The following is a 17,741-nucleotide window of genomic DNA, read 5'->3' as shown; positions in this document are numbered from 1 at the left end:
AGGCGGGGCCAGAGCCGTGATCCTGGCGGAGGCGGGGCGGGGGGGGATACCTCACCCTCGTGCAGCCTACTAACAGAGGAGTCACCTGTGCTCAGTCTGTGACTCCTCACCCCCCAGGTTCTCTTTGCTCCGCCCTCATCTAGTGCTGGTTGGACGGCCATCTTTTTTTTTTTTTTTTTTTTTTTTGGCTGTACGCGGGCCTCACTGTTGTGGCCTCTCCCGTTGCGGAGCACAGGCTCCGGACGCGCAGGCTCAGCAGCCATGGCTCACGGGCCCAGCCGCTCCGCGGCCTGTGGGATCTTCCTGGACCGGGGCACGAACCTATGTCCCCTGCATCGGCAGGCGGACTCAAGCACTGCACCACCAGGGAAGCCCCTGGACGGCCATCTTTATGTACAACTTTATGTGGGACTCTGGTGTGTCTGTGACACATCAATGCACAGCTCTTGATCCCCAAAGTCCTCAGAGCAGGAAGGGCAGGGTGCCTGGGGAAGTGTCCTTGAGGTAGAATCCAGGGGTGGAGGTGGTGACCAGCGCTCTCAGGGAGGTATTCCCTCACACATCTCTGCAAAGGCAAGAGGCAGGTGTCAGGTAGGCAGGCATGGGGTGAAGAGTGAGGCTAAAGGCCCCTCCCCGCCATGACCCCCCTCTGGTCCTGCCCTCCTGTGTTGACCCGCCCCGCCCCCCCGCATCCCCTCTGGCTCCATACTGGCCTTCCCCTCCGCTCCATCCCATGCCAGCTTCCCTTCTAAACTTACGATGTGGACAGGGGCGTGTCCAGGTGTATGATGTGAAGCCCCCGCATCCTCTGCAGTTGGACCTGAGTCAGCTTCCGAGGTCTGCTGTCCCCAGGCTCTCCCCAGGGGACTCTCTCAATCCTTTGGCTGGCCAGTTCCTCCCGGATCTCTCGGAGCATGTCCTCGGCCCGGAGCGGATGAGGGGAGGGGCTGTAGCTGGGTCCCAGGAAGGGCCCCTCTTCTTCCTCGTCCCCTGAGGATTCCCAGGGGCTTTCCCCAGCAGAGTCAGTGTGGGTCGGGGAGGGGGAGAGCTGCCCCCGAAGTCGGGAGCTATGAAAGGTTTCCACTACCACATTCTCTCCAACCGAGGTCCTGTCTTCTTCCTCAGACGAGGTCGGTGGGTCTCCCCTGGGAAGGCTGCCTCCTTTCTGGACACTCTCCTCTGGCAGCTCAGGGGCGCTTCGGCGTTGGGGAGCTTGGGGGTCAGGAGGCTGGGGATGCAAAGGAGCATCTCGGAGGTCCAGGGTGGAGAAAGTAAGGCGAGGGTCCCGCCGAAGGGCCCTGGAGCGTAGACGGTTTGGCAGGAAGTGGGACGCCTTGGGGGAGCCTGGGACCAGAGTGCCATAGCCAGAGTCCGAGGTATCATCTGGTACCGAGGGAGCATCTTCATCTGTGTCTTCTGTCACCACCAGCTGGGGGATGATGGTCGAGGACTCAGGAGTCCTAGAGTTACTAGCAAATGGTCAGAGTCAGATGCTGAGGGGTCAAGTTCAAGTCCAGGGAGTCTCCCTGGATCCCTCCATCCAGAAATGGGCCCTCCTCCAAACTTATTTTGGTATCACTCTTACACTGCACTGATTGTTTTTCTCATCTCACTGGCTAGACTGTAAGCTCCTTTAAGGCATTTTAGCCCCTGCACTCAGTCCAGAAACTTGTTATCAAGTATTTGCTGAGCGCTTCCTGAGCTCCCCTGAGGTTATCCCCCAGTGATGGAGTCTTTTTCTTCTCTATAACCGTGCTGCTCAACAGCCGTGTTACTTTGGGTGAAACTCTCACACTTCCTGGGGATTTGAACTAGCCGGGTCCCCGCAGCTCTGACATTCCACAAACCCATACTGAACTTCACTCTCCATCCCTGGTCTGGGGAACCTGATTCTCTCAGGGAATTTGTGCCTCTCGTGCCTGTTTCCTTCACCCTGTGCCAGCCCTAGGCTGGCTAACCCCATAGGCTGTCTCATGTGGCCTTTTGCACGGCTGGTGTCAACCTGTAGCCTGGGTTCCTCAGTCTGGTCCCAGTCCCCCCAAAAGGTGTCATACCATCTCCCAACCTTGTGGGCTCCTCTGCCCTCCCTCCCTGCCTGCAGCCCCCCTCCTCTGGGAGGCCTTGTACGCCCTGTAGGTCTTACCTTCCCTCTGTGCTGCTCTCAGAGCCTTCCGCGGAAGGCGTGGCGGGCCTGGGGCCTGGGGCCTCCCTTTCCCGGTCCTGATAGAGGGCCAGGAGCTCCCTCTTCTGTTGGATGTACTCCTCTGCCTTCAGCTTTTGCAGGGTGACCTGGGGTGGGGATACGTTCATTAAGAGCTCTCATTTATTGAGCACCTGCTGTATGCCAGGCACCATGCTAAGTGCTTTACATACATTATCTTGCTTTATCTTCACCACCACCCTATGAGGCAGATTTTTTTGCTCCTATTTCACTCCTGAGAAACAGAGACTCTGAGGTTAAGTAACTGCCAAGGTCATGCCGCGGGAAAGTAGGACGGAGCCAGTATTTGAACTCTTGAGCTGGTCCTAGGATGTGTGGGGTAAACATAAGGCCCCTTTTCCTACCTGTACGTTCTTCCTGCCTCTCACATCCCCTTGGCAAGCCAAGGTCTGGTCTGTTTCTTCCTTCAGGAAGTCCTCCCTGATTGGTGGTGATGGTGGCATAATTGCTCTGAATGATGCTGGGCCCTCAGGTTACTCTTTCTCCTACCACCAGGGCAGGCAGGGGCAGGCTTTGTCCTGGGTTGAGGACTCTGTTGTCCTTCAGAGTTGACAACAAGACCATCCCAAGAGGAATGGAGAGAGGATACATTATATTTTGTCTTCCTTAGCATTTTCATACAGGCGCCACCGGAATAAAATAGTGATATCTGAGAAGTGGTTTATAAAGCACCTCTACATGCAGGCGGTCATTTGACACACACCATCACCCTGCAGTATATTAGCCAATTTTACAGATGGGAAAACAAGACTTAGAAAGATGAGTGGACTTGATCCAGGGCGCACAGGTAGAGAGAAGCAGAAGTGGGACTGGGTCTTTCTCTGTGAGTCCTAGTTCAGTAACTGCACTATTTTTCAAGGGCAGCCTTAGAAAGGGTCAGGAATTGCCAAAGGATAACTTTCTCTTGGGGGAGGGGAGGGATGGCAAGGGAACCCTTGGAGAGGCCAAAGGCGGAGGCTTGGCAAAAAGAGGTGGTGGAGGCTACTGGGGGCGGCACTGATACCAGCACTGGCTGGAATGGCCTTATCATTGTGCACATATTGAAGTACTTTCATGCTGGTGAGCAAAGGGCTACTGCCCAAGCCTCCCACCTTCCTTCGCCAGGACTACCCTGCCCTCCAAGATCCAGCAGCAGAGGGATAGCATCTGGCACAGCAGGGGGCCTCTAGGACCGCCCCCCCCCCCCCCCGCTCCCCAAGCTCTACTCTGATTGGTTGATGCCCATTCCATTCTGGTTATTAAGTAATTTGAATATCCCCCTTCCCCCACCCCCTTCAGGTATATGAACCAGCAATTCTTAGGCAACTCTGGACCTTCCCAAAGCCTCTCCAGAAACACAACGGGGTGGGGGGTAGCTGGGTCTGTACAAGAGACATGTTGGAGAAAAGGATAAACAGGGACAGGAAGATGACCTCAGGCTTGTGTTTCCAGTTTTCCTGCCCTGGCTTCCCAGTCACTGTCTCATGCAAGGATTCTCAGCAGTCTCACAAGACTTGCTCTGCTGGCCAGAGCCAGGGATGATGGTGTCTGGGGGCAGGAGACCAGCACACCGGGCCAGGTCCTGTGACCTTTTCCGCATCTGCCAGCTGTGCAGAGTGAGGGTGGGAGGAGCCGCTCTTGGGGTCAGGGTGAGGCCGGGGCAGCCTGCTGAGATGCCCTTTGGCCCCATATGACTCAAGTTCAGGTTTATCTTTGGGATGTCCAGGATAGAGATGGTGTGTGGAGGAAAAGAACTGGGAGGAAGGCGGCTGGGGGGTGGTCTGGAAGGAACGTCTGTCCCATGCAAGCATCTCCACTAAACACTCCCGTGGGCCCACCTGGGAAGAATCAGGGAGGCAAGGGGTGGGGTGGGGATGGAGGACCCGACACCTCAGGTACCAGGGACGGGGCTGGTTGAAGCGCCCCGGCCACCCCAAAGGCTCTCTAGCAAACCTGGGAGGATTTTCGCAGCTTGGGTAAGAGGAGAGACGTGTTGGGGGCAGGGGGGGAAAGGAAGAGGAAACTGGTGCTTGGGCCTGAATGTGACATCCCCACAAAGCCGGGAAAAGGGAGGGCTCCCCCCACGCCATGCTTCCTCTTCCTTTGCCCTGGTGGGGAACTGAAGCCTTGGGAGGAAATGCCTCCTCCCCCTGCTGCCCCTGGAGCGGCTCCCAAATTCACCCGCTGCCCTCCCCAAGTCTCCCATCACGGACGAAAACCATCTCTTGAAGTTGCCCTCGGCCAGGCACTCCTGGCCTTTAGAAGATGTTGGCATCTTCTAAAGACGACAACGATAAACACCCCCATTAAGTGCCGGGCGCATGTCAAGCAGCTTACAAACATAACCCTCCCGTCTGTCCTGCAACGTGGTTCCCATCACCCCTGCAGTTCCCAGGTGGGGCCGGAGCTGAGAGAATTGCCGCAGATGATGAGTGAGGGCTGGGCTGCGGGCCCTCCGAGCCCGCCTCTTTCCTCCGTTCACCTCTTGGCCTCGTCTCTGATAGCTCCTTGTTCCTGGCACTGGTTCCTTTTCCTCTTCCCAGCCCCTAAACATGGGCATTTCCCAAGATTCAGTCTCTCTCCTCTTGAGAAGCTCATTTTCTCTAAAAGCTGAAGCCACACAGCCAGACCCGCTGGGAATAAATCTACATATGTACGATTCTGTAAGGCGGAGAAACACCACTCTGACCCCTGGGATCAGTAGGTATTCTACTGCCCTCTTCAGCTTACAAGGACTGGTGGTAACTGCGAAAAGGATTCCCGAAGACTTTGGTGTGAAGCAGTAACAGGACAAACTCATTTCAAAGTTTCAGGGTTTTGGGTTTTGCAAGGGGACGCGGGGAGCTTGGCGCTGCTTGGTTAGGTATCGGAAATGCCTTCTCTACCTCAGTTAGCGTGGAGTAAGACTCCTGGGGGCTAAATTAGTTTGTGTAATAAAATACCAGCAATTGGGCTTCCCTGGTGGCGTGTGGTTGAGAGTCCGCCTGCCGATGCGGGGGACACGGGTTCGTGCCCCGGTCCGGGAAGATCCCACATGCCGCGGAGCGGCTGGGCCTGTGAGCCACGGCCGCTGAGCCTGCGCTTCCGGAGCCTGTGCTCCGCAACGGGAGAGACCGCAACAGTGAGAGGCCCGCGTACCCGAAAAAAAAAAAAAAATACCGGCAATCTTTAGTGGTTCCCCTGGGGGTTCCAAGGAGAAGGTGGCGGGTCTCTTCTTGGCCTGGGGGGCGGTGGTGTAGAGAGGAGGCCCCACTGCACCGAGAGGGGGGACTCTGATCCGGCCTGGAGCACGGGTCAGGGCAGATGACCCACACCCTGTCCCCTACCTCTGGCTTCCTGGGCGCTGTCACCATCTTGTTTAGGTATCCAAGGAAATGACAGCCCCGAAGGGCTGGAGGACACAAGACCCTGAGGTTCTGCCTCTCATCCTTTTTTCTTTTTTTTTTTTTAATGGCATAAACCTCCTATTTATTTTTTACTCTTGTAATTCCGAATATTTAAATATAGTGTTTAAACAGAGACTAAGCTCTGGTTTTCCTTTTCTCGAATAAGCTCTCCCTCCACATCTTGATACGATACTATAGGTAAAACTGTGGGAAGAATGCTTAAAATTGTTTAAAGAACAAGACTATTTTTACGCATCCTCCAAAGTTTCAAAGCCCTAATTACCTGATGTGCAAACGACAAATCATTATAATCTACTCATTAAAGTAAGTCCTATGAGAAGCACTACTTTGATTTAAACTCTTTAAAAATAGTGCAGTTGCATTCTTTAGAAATCGTTTACACTATGATTTCTTAGCTTGTTCAAAATGCCTCTTCTTTTTATAAAAACTTGAGGTATAATTGACATATTAGTTTCACGTGTACAACATAATGATTCAACATTTGTGTGCATATGAAGTGATCCACACAACGTCTAGTGAACATTCGTCACCGTTGTTACAAACATTGTTTTTCCTTGCGAAAAGAACTTTTAGGATCTGCTCTCTTAGCAGTTTTCATAGTTCACCCTCATTTCTCGCCTGAACTCTAGTCTGTGTTTCCATATTTCCACAAACCCCTAAGAGGTCTCCACTTGGCTGTCTCCCATTACCTCATTTCCAAAGTGCTTCTGTTTAAAACTAAACCTTGCTACCCATGCCCCATGCCACTCAGGAAGCAACAACTAGACAAACAGGTTTCCCTCTCTAATGATTTCAGTTGTCATTGCCAAAGCAGCCTTTCACACAGGAACCTCGGGAGCAAGTCATCCTTTGTCCTTGTGGACCTGAGTTACCAAGGCACCATGTTGCCTGCTTAATCTGAATGGTTTCTTTGAATCTTCCCTACGAGACAAGGACTGTTATTATTTATATCCATCTTGCAGGTGAAGAAACGGAAGACTAGGGAGGCCACATAACTCACCCAAGGTCACCCAGCTAGTAAGAGGCAGAACTGGGGTCTGAGCCATGGGTTCGGTAGAGGCTTCTGTCGGTCTCCCTAAGGCTCACCTGTCTCTTCTTTCTTCTTCTTTTCTTCTTTTTTTGCACCATGTCCCTAAGGCCGTGGCACTCAACCTCGATGTTTCATACCCAAACTAGTACGGGAAATCTCCCGCCACCAATCTCTCCCGCCCCCAGCCCACCTGTCACATGCCACCTGACAATTCAAGACAAAACACACGGATTTCACCATGGCCTTCCCTAGCTCAAGAATCTATAGTGGCTCTGGTGTCAACTTGCCAACCCAATTCAATTCAGTCTCGTCCAGTCCACACTCTTCTACAGGCCCTGGGGTCCCCTAGAACTTGGCATCTCATCACTGGCTCCACACAAAACCCTTCCCTCCAGACTCAGACAGACATGCTGGTTGTCCCCCGAATAAACCAGCCCAATTTCTCCCTTGAGTCTTCTGCCCAGGGTCTTCCCCATCCTTAAAGTCCAACTCAAATCTTCCCTCTTCTTTGGCAATTCTGCTCCTGTAGTGGGTTGAATAGTGCCCCAGAAAGATGGGTCTAGGTCCTGACCCCCAGAATGTGTGAATGTGAGTGGCCTTGTTTGGATAAAGGGTCTTTGCAGATGTGGATAGATCCTCAGTGCAGGATCTCAAGATGAGGTCATCCTGGATTTTGGGTTAATGACCGGTGTCTTTCTAAGAGACAGGAAAGGGAGATTGAGACACAGAGACACATGGAGAGGAAGACCACGTGAAGATAGAGGCAGAGAGTGGAGTGATACTGCCATAGGCTAAGGAACACCTGGAGCCCCCAGGAGCTAGAAGAGGCCGGGAAGGATGCTCCCCTAGAGCTATGGAGAGGAAGCATTGCCTGGCTGACATGTTGATTTTCAACTTCCGGCCTCCAGAACTGTGAGAGAATGTTTCTGTTGCTTTAAGGCACCAAGCAGTAACCAATATGGCTCCATTCGGGTCTCCCTTCCTTTGAACTCCTTCGGCTTTTGTTGCATAAATCTGCCACCCCCCCCATCACTCCACTCCACTAGTTAACATTTTTACTGCTCCTGTGTCACTCACAGGACAAAGTTCAAGTTCCCCAGCACGGCATCCAGGGATGGGCATGATCTGGTGGCACCTCCCTCCCGGCCTCTCTGCCGTTGTGCTGCCCTTGTGCTTGATGCCCTGGTAACGCCAACCACTCAGCTGATGGTGCACTCAACACACACAGCTGCTTCTGATTTCCGACCTTCGCACACTCTGCTCTCCATCTGGAATGCCTTTCCTGCCCACCTTGGTCCCCTGACGTGCTCCTAGATGCCCGCCCGTGGTGCTCAGAAAGTAGCTCCTCTGTGAAGCCCTCTCTGTCCTCTGAAGCATCCCTGTCGTCTGCACAGTCCCTCTCCCAACCAACCCACCAGACAGAGCGAACCACTCCCTTCCCTGTCCTAACTCCATTCCGTCCACACGTTTCTGTTATTTGTATACTTGTTTGTCTACCTAGGCTGCAGCATGTATTCTGTGAGGGCAGAAATGGCGTTATATTCTTTTCTGATTCCCCAGCACCCAGCCTGTGTGCACCCAGCACGTGCCCCGTTCATGTTTGCTGAACGGAAGCTCAAGTTCAGCAGTTGTTTCACAGCCTCGAAACCTTCAGGGGAGGCTGTCTTGGCTCTCTCAGGGACTGGTACCCTAGCTGGCCAAAGGCTTTCTTCTGTGCTCTTTTTTTTTTATACTTTTTTTTTTTTTTGGCCACACCATGCAGCTTGCAGGATCTTAGTTCCCTGACCAGGGATTGAACCTGCACCCTCAGCAGTGAAAGCGTGGAGACCTAACCACTGGACCATCAGGGAAGTCCCTCTTCCATGCTCTTAAGGTTGGTCAAGGCTGTGTCTCCCTCTCGAGCGTGCACCGGAGGGGCAGGAGGTCCGGTCTGAAGCTGTGTGCACCCCACCCTATCTCTCCCCATCCTCCACTCTTGTGCACCGGATCTGAGCTCCGGGGCCCCACCATCCCTCTGCTCCCACACCTGGCTTCACATACCTGGGCCTGCTGGGTCTTCTCCAGCCACAGGGCACGGTCTGTAGCGGTGGGACAGTGCACAGTGAGGGCGCTGGAGACGCACTGGAATTCGGTGAGGTGGATAAGCAGGAAGCTGCCTGGGTGGAGGAGAAGGTCTGCTTCCAGGGCTGGACTTTATCTGATCCCCTTCCCAACCTCTCTTTCTCCAGCTGATGGGAAGGGAGAGGAAAAGTTCCCCCCAGGAGAGACATACTTGGATCTCGGAGCGGTCGGCACACAAGCTTCTCCAGCATGAGGGGCGGGCGGATAACCTTGGCTTTGTCTGCCCTGCGAAGGGGCTTGGTCACCAAGAGCACATCAGAGAAGAGGAACAGGTACACATCCAGCTGGGGGCAAGTGAAGAGAGAGATGAGGGTCAGCTGGAGCAGGGGGCAGGCGGGACAGGGGTCGGGGCTCACGCATGGGTGTGTGGGCGGGTGCAGAGCTGGGATAGGAGAGCTGGGAGCCGTGTCGCTTTGGGCCCATCTCTCACTTTATAGGTAGGAAAGTGGCTGACTCAGGGTCATGCCAGCAAGCAGAGCAAAGCCGGACCACGTCCTCTTCCCAACACACACAGACACACACACATAGACAGACACACGTAGACACACACAGACACACACATACACACACACAGATACACACACACAGACACACAGACACACATAGATACACACATAGACACATACAGACACACACAGATACACACACAGACACAGACACACATAGACACAGACACACACATACAAAGTCTCACACACACAGACACACATAGACACAGACACACACATAGACACACACAGACACCCACAGACATACATAAATACACACAGAGACACATAGACACACACAGACACACACATAGACACAGACATACACAGACACAGACACACACAAAGGCACACACACAGACACACATAGACACACACAGACACACACACAGATATACACAGATACACACATAGACACACACAGACACACACATAGACATACAGACACCCACAGACACACATAAATACACACAGAGACACACACACAGAGACAGACACACATAGATACAGACACACACACAGACACACAGACACACATAGATACACACATAGACACATACAGACACACAGATACACACACACACATAGACACACACACACATGGATACACACATAGACACATACAGACACACACATAGACATACAGACACCCACAGACACACATAGATACACACAGAGACACAGAGACACACACAGAGACACATAGAGACACACACACACAGACACACAGACTCACACACACACAGACACACACGCCCCCCTCTCCTCCCACTTCCAGCTTTCTGACGCAGCCTGTGTCCCACCGCCTCTCCCTCCTTTCCCTCCAGTTCTCTCCCAGCTTCTTCGCTCCTCCCACAGCCCCCTCACCTTCCCTTCTCGTCCCTCCTTCATGCGCGCAGGCCCCTCAAGCAGCAGCTGCCTGGTGTGCTCAGAAGCAACCCCCAGCATGGGGGTCATCAGGTCCAGCGTGGAGAATGGACGCAGGTTCTGAGGGACGCAGAAAGCACAGGAGCAGGGCACTGGGTATCCTGCCTCTTGGGGGACAGGAAGCATCCCAGTGCCGTCGTTTTCCTCCTCTGCACCTGGCCCCGGGGACCCTCACCCTCGGGAAGGAAGGATGGGCGCACACAGCCCGCGGCACCTCTGCCTCTCCCCGCTGCAGGCCTCGGCTTCATCCGTCTTCCCGGGGGCCTTGCTTTCTTGGACCCCCCCTTCCCTCTGCCTCTCTCACCTTCTCCACCTCCTCGCTGGACGGCTCCAGGACCTCGTAGGGCCCGATGCGCTGGGCTGCGGCCACCAAGCTCTCCTGCTCTTCGCCCTGGCGCACCTCCTTGTTGATGTGTCGGAGGAATGACTCCACCGCTGCGATCTAGGTGAGGGGGTTGTGGAAGGAGGACAGCTCAGCTCCTCGTCTGCACATCCCACCCAGACAACGACATCAGTGCCACGCGGGCACATACATGTAAGGAAAGAGACCTCAAGAGTCCCTGGAGATCCGTTCCCACTCACCAGCCCCCAACTCCTGAGGGTACAGCCCTGGTGGCCCCTACCATGGCCGTCAGGGCCTCCCGGGCGCGGGCCTCGGGGCTCCTCTTGAGCACAGCCTGGAGCAGCAGTGGGTACTTGGTGATGCGCTGGTGGGGCTTGATGAGGAGGTCCCCCAGCATCTGCCTCCCCGAGCGCTTGTGCTTCTCACACCACTGCCAGGGAAGGTGGGCAGGGGTCAGGGGGCTGCAAGCCACCCTCCTGCCCCGCCCTGGGGATACCCTCAGCCTTGGATCAAGGTCCGCCGCATCCCCCTTTCCCAGCAGCCCCTCTCCCACCTGCACGAAGGTGTTGAAGAGAGGGTTGTTGTCCTGCTGCTCCCAGGCGTAGGCCATGGTCTGCTTCACTCGCAGGCAGTACAGGACGTAGGGCTGGAAGCGCTGGCTGAACTGGAGGCACAGGTGTGGGGTGGGGAGCGGGCAGGGGACGGAGCCTGGCCTAGATCCTTAGTCCAGCTCCTGCCAATCCCAGCCCCCCACCATTTCCAGCCCCCCTCTCTGGATTCCAAGGAGGAGTTGAGGTCCCGAGGGGCCGACCCGCTGCCGCCCTCTGAGCTCCATCCTCAGCCCCCACCATGCCCCGCTGCTCTGGACCTCACCCTCCATCAATAATTTAGCTAGAGCGTTTTCAGGGCACTGCGGATCCCATTTCAGCCCAGCCATGGGGTGGCGACCTGAGGCTTGCCCAGAGCCCTGCTCCTGGGGAAGAGGGCCACCAACGGCCCCCAGGAGACTGTCCCCCTGCCTCTCTACCCAAATCCAACTCTGCAAGGCCACGTTTCCCTGGCCAGTGAACTGGGAGGAAGTCAGATCCTGGGCCTCTTGAGGCCTTTCACATCCCCTCCCCCCAGGCCCCTGAGGGACAAGGTGCTTAGGCCCCTGCCACTTGTCGATGGGTCTCTGTCCCGGACATAAGATTTCATGGTCGATGAGAGCTTAGGTGTAGCCCTTCCCTGAGATAGCTGCCCTCCCTCTGGGGGCTCCAGAAGCCCAAAGAGCCTTCGGGACAGAGGTCATACTGGTGGAATGAAGGTAAGAGGTGAGGTGGTATTTAGGGGTAGGGGTCGTGCCCTTGGACCCCCTCGAGTCACGGCAGGGTGCCAGTGGTATGAGCATTCCAGCAGACAGGACCCCTTGGGGCTCTCCCAGTCCTGCCCCATCCAGATGGGGCCCTTCTCCCCGCCTCACCGACAGGAAGCCGCTTTGCAGACTGACAGGGTCCAGAGGCTGGCCCGAGGCTCGCGTCTCCTGCAGGGTGGGCCCCAGCACCTCTTCCCAAAAGCTCCGGTGGGCTCGGATCAGGCTGGGGACATTTCCAAACAGGGTCTCAGCTGACACCTGGAGGAGGGAGCGGAACATGCCTCGGCAGGTGACCTGCGGGCAGCACGGGCGGTGGGCAGGCAGGGCGGTGGGCAGGCAGGGACGGCTAAGCCCGAGTGGCAGGGGCTGGGTGGGACCTGCAGCCTGCTTGGGGTCTAGAGCAAGGAGGGGAGTGGGGAGGGCAAGGTAAATGGGGGTGGCAATTCCGCTCTGTGACCCCGCCCCCCACTCGCTGGGTCCCACACCCCGAGCGCCCACTCACTTCCGTCAGCAGCCCCACTCGTTGCAAGTTCAGCAAACCGGCGGCTAGGAGCTGGATGCAGGGAGGGCTTTCAGCGCCTGACCTCGTCCTCTCAGACCCCAGCCTAGCCAGCCCTTCACAGCATCCCCACCCCCACCTTCAGTATCGCGAGCCTCTCTTCCAAGACCCCGGGCAGGTCTCAGGTCAGGGGGATCTTGGTGTCCTGCCCCTTCTCCCCAACAGCCGTGTCCCTTCCGGTCTGGAGAACGGGGGGGTGATTCAAGGGACACGGTAAACGGCCAAGGATGGGGCCCGGGGGCGGGGCTGCCGGGGATGCGGCGGGGGGTGGGGGGAGGGCGGCTCACATCCGTCATGATCTTGAGCTTCCGCACGTAGATGAGCTCCGTGGTCAGTAGCTCCCACAGCGCTTCCTGCTGGTGGCAGAGCTCCCGGCTCATCTCCTGGGTGGGGACAGGGCTGGTTCAGCTGGGGAATGATGACAAGACCAGCAGCTGCCATCTGCTGAATGCTACCAGATCTACTGCACAGAAAGCCTTTAACCCTCCCCCAGTCCTCCAGTGTGTAGGGGGTGTTATCCCCGAGTCACAGAGGAGGCGACCGAGGCGCAGAGAGGTTTGCTGTCTTGACCGAGGTCTCGCTAGTACGTGGCGGGGCCGGGATCTGAAGCTACAGCAAGATGCCCCAAGTGCTGTCCCTGCAGACCCCACTTCCCAAGGCCTTTCCCTCCGCCGGGGCAGAGGTGAGGTGTGTGTGTGTGTGTGTGTGTGTGTGTGTGTGTGTGTGTGTCTAGGACCCCATGGGGACAGACACTGTGTCCCAGGCTCACCTTGTGCCCAGGCACCAGCTCCTTCCAGGACTTCTCAATGGCCAGGCGGCTGTCACTGTCCTCTCCGATCTCCCAGCGCCGCCGGTCCTCTGGGGGCAGGCGGGGCATTCCAAACATGCTAAAAGTGTGCAGCCGCACCTCCAGCTCGTGGGCTCTGGTGACTTCCTGGGGGTGCCGAGAAGGGATTAGTCCTGGCCACTTCCTGGCCCGGGAAGGGCTGCGTGCGTGCGTGCGTGCATGTGTGCGTGTGTGTGTGTGTGTTGGCAAGCTGCCCTGAGCTTGAGTGAGGACACGCAGGCCCGAGGGACGAGGATCAATCCTGGCTGGGATTACAGGGTACAGGGTGTTGCCGGAACACGGATGGAGAGGCACCTTGTCTGCAGAAAGGTCCCTGGACAGAGGGGTCTGACCTGGGCTTCCTGACCAGAAAGATAGCTTCCAGGGCTCTCCTGAGACACAATCCTTCAGAGGGACCTTCAGGTGGAGACCAGAACGGGACTTAGGGAACCAGTGGTCTCAGGAACATTTTGACACTTGCCCATCAAGCGGACATCTTTACGAGGCCGCCTGGCTTAGAGATGCTCCCCTGAGAGGGTCTCTAGACAGAGCCACACACTGCTTCTTGGAGGGGCTCCCGTGTTCTCAGCTCTGATGGTCTCTGGAGGACGTCGCAGCTCAGGCTGTGAGCTTGGGGATGGGAGGAGAGGGACCGCTTACCTTGAGTTTGGGGAAGTGAGGTGTCCCAGCCCCAAAGGGGCCTCCATGCCTCTTCTCAGGCTCTGGTTCTCGCAGCCTTAGGGGAGACAGGCCTCGGGCTGGGCCAGAACCCTTGGTAAAGTGGACATAGCCTTGGAGGTGTCGGCCACTGGGATCCTGGAGGAGGAGTGGGGGAGTTCTGGGGTTGTCCTCTCCCCACAGAAGTCCCAGACAAGCTGTGGGGCCTGGCTTGGCTATGGACAGCATCCCCTAGGCCGGCAGGTCGGGCCAGCTCACCTCTCCCCGCAAACCAGTTTGGTGAGAGCCGCTCTGGCCCTGAGTCACGGCAGCCACTGCCACGGAGGCCGCTGAGCCAGGCAGGGGCCTGCCGGGCCCGGGTCCCCAGGGGGCCCAGGGGGTAGCAGCGGGGCCTCGTGCAGAGCAGGAGCACAGGCACGCACGTGCCCAGGCTCTGCGTAGGTCCCAGTGTCCCCCTCCAACCCCACTCCCATGTGTGCTCCCTGCACCACGGCCGTGCGTGCACAGCGCCCGGTGCACACACATTCTGGGGCCCTCACAGCCTCCCGCGCACGTGGGGACAGGGGCCCTCACATGTGCGGCCTCCTCCCCGGGGCACGTCCCAGCCCGTTGGGAGTGGTTGCCCTTCCGTGTGAGAAGTTGAGGCCTGGGCCAGGAGTCTCCTCCCGGGCAGGCCTGGTCACATTCCCTGATCTGCCCGTGGCCTGATTTACCCCACAGACATCCTATTCTCCCTTCCCACCCTCAGCTGCCTCCCAGGGCCAAACCCTCCTGCAGTCCCCTCCTGCAAATCCCCTGGCCGGAAGCAGAACGGACCTCAAGGTGGAGGGAGAGCCTGGAGGATGAGGGAAAGACTGCTGAGCCTCCACGCCCATTTCCTTGGTCAGCACTGGAGGCCGCCAGGAGGGTGGAGCTGGGGTGGAGGTGGGCAGGCCCTCACTCCCCTCCCACCTGTAGAGTAGGAGCACCTTGAACCTTTGCTCTTCTTCCAGGCCTGACTCAGAGGGAGGCAGGCTTCAAGGAGCCCACTGGTTCCTCCCAAGTAGAGGTGGGAGTCTGGGAGGTGCCAAAGCCTGGGTTTGGTGACCTTCCCCACCAGCTCCGTGCCTGTGACCAGTCTAACAGCACTGAGGGCCTGGCCCCTCCCGGCTCTCTGCCTCACCTGCCCCGTCTGTCTGAGATGCGTGTGGAGTCCCGGGAGCCTGGCCCAGCACGGCCATCCTCTCCCTCACAACCCACGAAAGAAGGCAGGGGTGCGGGCTAAGAATAGAGCAGTCCAAGGCCTGGCAAGGGGACAGAGACTTGAAAGCCTGGGTGTCCTCCCCCCTGCCCCACCCCGGTCACCTTTGGGACACAGTCTGGACTCACCAGCACAGGGCCTCCTCGGGGATAGAGGCTACCAGGAGTACTCGGGGTGGAGGCCCGAAGCTGGCCCCCATAGGTCTCAATGCGGGAGGCCACCAGTCCTTGGAGGCGACCCTCATTGGGAGGACCAAAGGCGTGCATCCCTTCTCTCCTGGGTCACCTCCCAAGGGTCATAATTCCAATGTTCAGGAGAAAGGGACCCGCTGAGGCTGCAGAGAGAAAATAAGGAATGGAAGGGCCAGCCTTGATCAGTGGGTGACGCCAGGCTGGAGACAGGGGGGGAGGGGGAGGGGAAGAGAGGGAAAGGGAGAGGGAGGGCCAAGACTACTTGTTTGGAGAGTACAGCTGCCTCATCTATGACTTGGTGGGGGTCGGGCACACCCCGACATGCTGGGTAGGAAGCCCCTTGGAACCATGCCCCTTCCCTCACATTTGCGCATTTGGGGTACCAGCTCCTACCCTGGCCTCAAAGGATGCTGAAGTCCTAAGAGTAGCTGGGAGCAAGGGTCCCTCGTTTCCTGGATGCCCCCAGGCATCCAGGATGCCGCTTGCACCTAGCTACACCCTCCGCTCCTCCAAACACGGGAGTGGGGGATGAGTGTCTGGGGTGGCAAGCTGGAGGGGGCCCGTTGAACACAGCCCCGCCTGCCACCTGTTTTTGCACAGCCCACAAGCTAAGAATGTTTTTTACATGTTTAAATAGTTGCAAAAAGTCAAAAGAAGAATAATATTTCACAACATACGAAGATTATGTGAAATTCAAATTTCCATGTCCATAAATAAAGTGTTATGGGAACACAGCCACATCATCTCCTTGGCCAGTTGTCTGTGACAACGTTCCTGCTAGCTGTGACAGAGACCACAGCGGCTTCAGAGTCTGAAATATTTACTATCTGGTCTTTTAGAGAAAAACTTGCCCCACCCCTTACCTGGACCCTCCAGGCCATAGACAGCTATCTGGCTGCTGGCCTTACAGACGAGCCGAGGGGGAGCAGGCTCTGTTTGGTCTCCCCCAGCCAATGGGACCTCCTCCGTGGGGCTGGGAGCCGCGCGCGCGGGGCTCCATCCCCTCCCGCTAAACCTGGATAGAGGACCCGCTCTCTGGGGCGGCCGGGCCTGGAGAGGAGAGACCTCCTAAGCAGGTGCTGGTCTCCCTCCAGGTGGGCCCCAGAATCCCGCACAGCCCGCCCCTTACTTTTCCTCTGATTTATGAGCAGGGGACAACGTTCCTTGTCTCCCGGGCCCCCTCCCAATAATCCTCCCTCCTAGGGCTCTGAGTCCCTCTTCCTCCCCGGGGTCCTTTCCGAGCTTTGACCCGGCTTCCCCGTCTCTCGGCCCCGCGCCCCCGGCCCCGGCGCCCCGCCCCCGCCCTCCCGCCACTCACCTGTGTCCGCAGGTGTCCCGGCGCCCGCTGCCCGCGCTGCCAGCCCCCCGGTCGCCGATTGCTCCCCCCGCGATGCCCGCCTCGCGGCCCGGCCGGGTCTGGGACCGAGCGGCCCGCGGGACCAGGGCAGCGCAGCGCGGGGCCGGGCCGGGAGGGAAGGGGCGGAGGGGCGGGGCCTTGGGCTGGCTCCTCCCTCTCCCGCGGGCACCGGACCCGCGGCGCAGTGGGCGCCCATGGGGCCCTGGGGACCGAGCGGCTGTGCCCGGGCTGCGGCCACCACCTTCTCCCGCCGAGGAGGGCTCGCTCCGCAGGGACTCCCCCCCCCCCCCGCTTCCCCTCGCCCCTGAAGTCGCCACCCACCCTGGCTTGCCCGCCGCCCTCGCGCGCTGCAACCCCCCGCGCCCCCTCCCCCCGGCCGGGCGGTGGTGATGACCGAGTGACCCGCAGCAGGTGCCCACCTCGCTTTGCGCGTGCTGTGAGTGACTGACTAGCCCCCCACTGCCCTGGTCTCGGCCCCGTCTTCCTCCTTTAACCAGGCAGGGGAGCAGGACCCGCAGCAGAAGGGGTGTCGGGGTTCACGGACCCCGGGGGCACTGCCCCCCGCTCTGGCTGTGGAGTCCAAAGTGTGACCCTTATCTCTGCTTGCCGGCTCCAGCCATCTGGTAGAAGGTTGGACTTCACCTTTGCTCTAGGGATGGCATCTGGTGCCAGGCTGAGGCTGACCCTTCCGTGCTGTGGAGAGAAGACCCCTGCCTGCGACAGTCTCAGAGGGGAACACAGCTCAGGGAGCTGAATGAAGCTGGAAGAGTTGGCAGGTTGGCGGGTTGGCCTCTACTGGGGGGCACCTGGGTACGTGTCTTTCTTCCCACCCCGCTTTCCCTCACATTCCCCCCCCCCCCACTTTTTTTTGGCCGTGCCACACAGCTTGTGGGATCTTAGTTCCCTGACCAGGAATTGAACCCGCGCCCTCGGCAGTGAAAGCAAGGAGTCCTAAGCACAGGACCGCCAGGGAGTTCCCCCTAGCCTGAGTCCTATCCCTCCTCTGTGCCTCTGTTTCTG

General features: G+C 57.8%; 1 protein-coding gene across 1 annotated transcript; it reads right to left on the bottom strand.

Moving 5' to 3' along the window:
• Nucleotides 1-386: 386 nt before the first annotated feature.
• Nucleotides 387-16,316, bottom strand: PLEKHG6 (pleckstrin homology and RhoGEF domain containing G6). The gene is made up of 16 exons (XM_060112731.1): nt 16,228-16,316; nt 15,302-15,507; nt 13,916-14,071; nt 13,199-13,363; nt 12,717-12,812; nt 12,373-12,423; nt 11,979-12,128; nt 11,070-11,180; nt 10,797-10,946; nt 10,478-10,615; nt 10,114-10,233; nt 8,910-9,042; nt 8,678-8,793; nt 2,144-2,289; nt 759-1,469; nt 387-565 (listed from the first exon to the last, which is right to left on the bottom strand). The coding sequence occupies exons 2-16, from the start codon at nt 15,437-15,439 to the stop codon at nt 556-558; spliced, it is 2,391 nt and encodes a 796-aa protein (XP_059968714.1). The 5' UTR covers nt 15,440-15,507; nt 16,228-16,316; the 3' UTR covers nt 387-555.
• Between the last annotated feature and the right edge of the window lie 1,425 nt (nt 16,317-17,741).

The sequence above is a fragment of the Mesoplodon densirostris genome, chromosome 11 (assembly GCF_025265405.1).
Source record: "Mesoplodon densirostris isolate mMesDen1 chromosome 11, mMesDen1 primary haplotype, whole genome shotgun sequence".
In the NCBI taxonomy this organism is placed as follows: Eukaryota; Metazoa; Chordata; class Mammalia; order Artiodactyla; family Ziphiidae; genus Mesoplodon; species Mesoplodon densirostris.
This window is presented reverse-complemented; position numbering and strand designations above follow the sequence as displayed.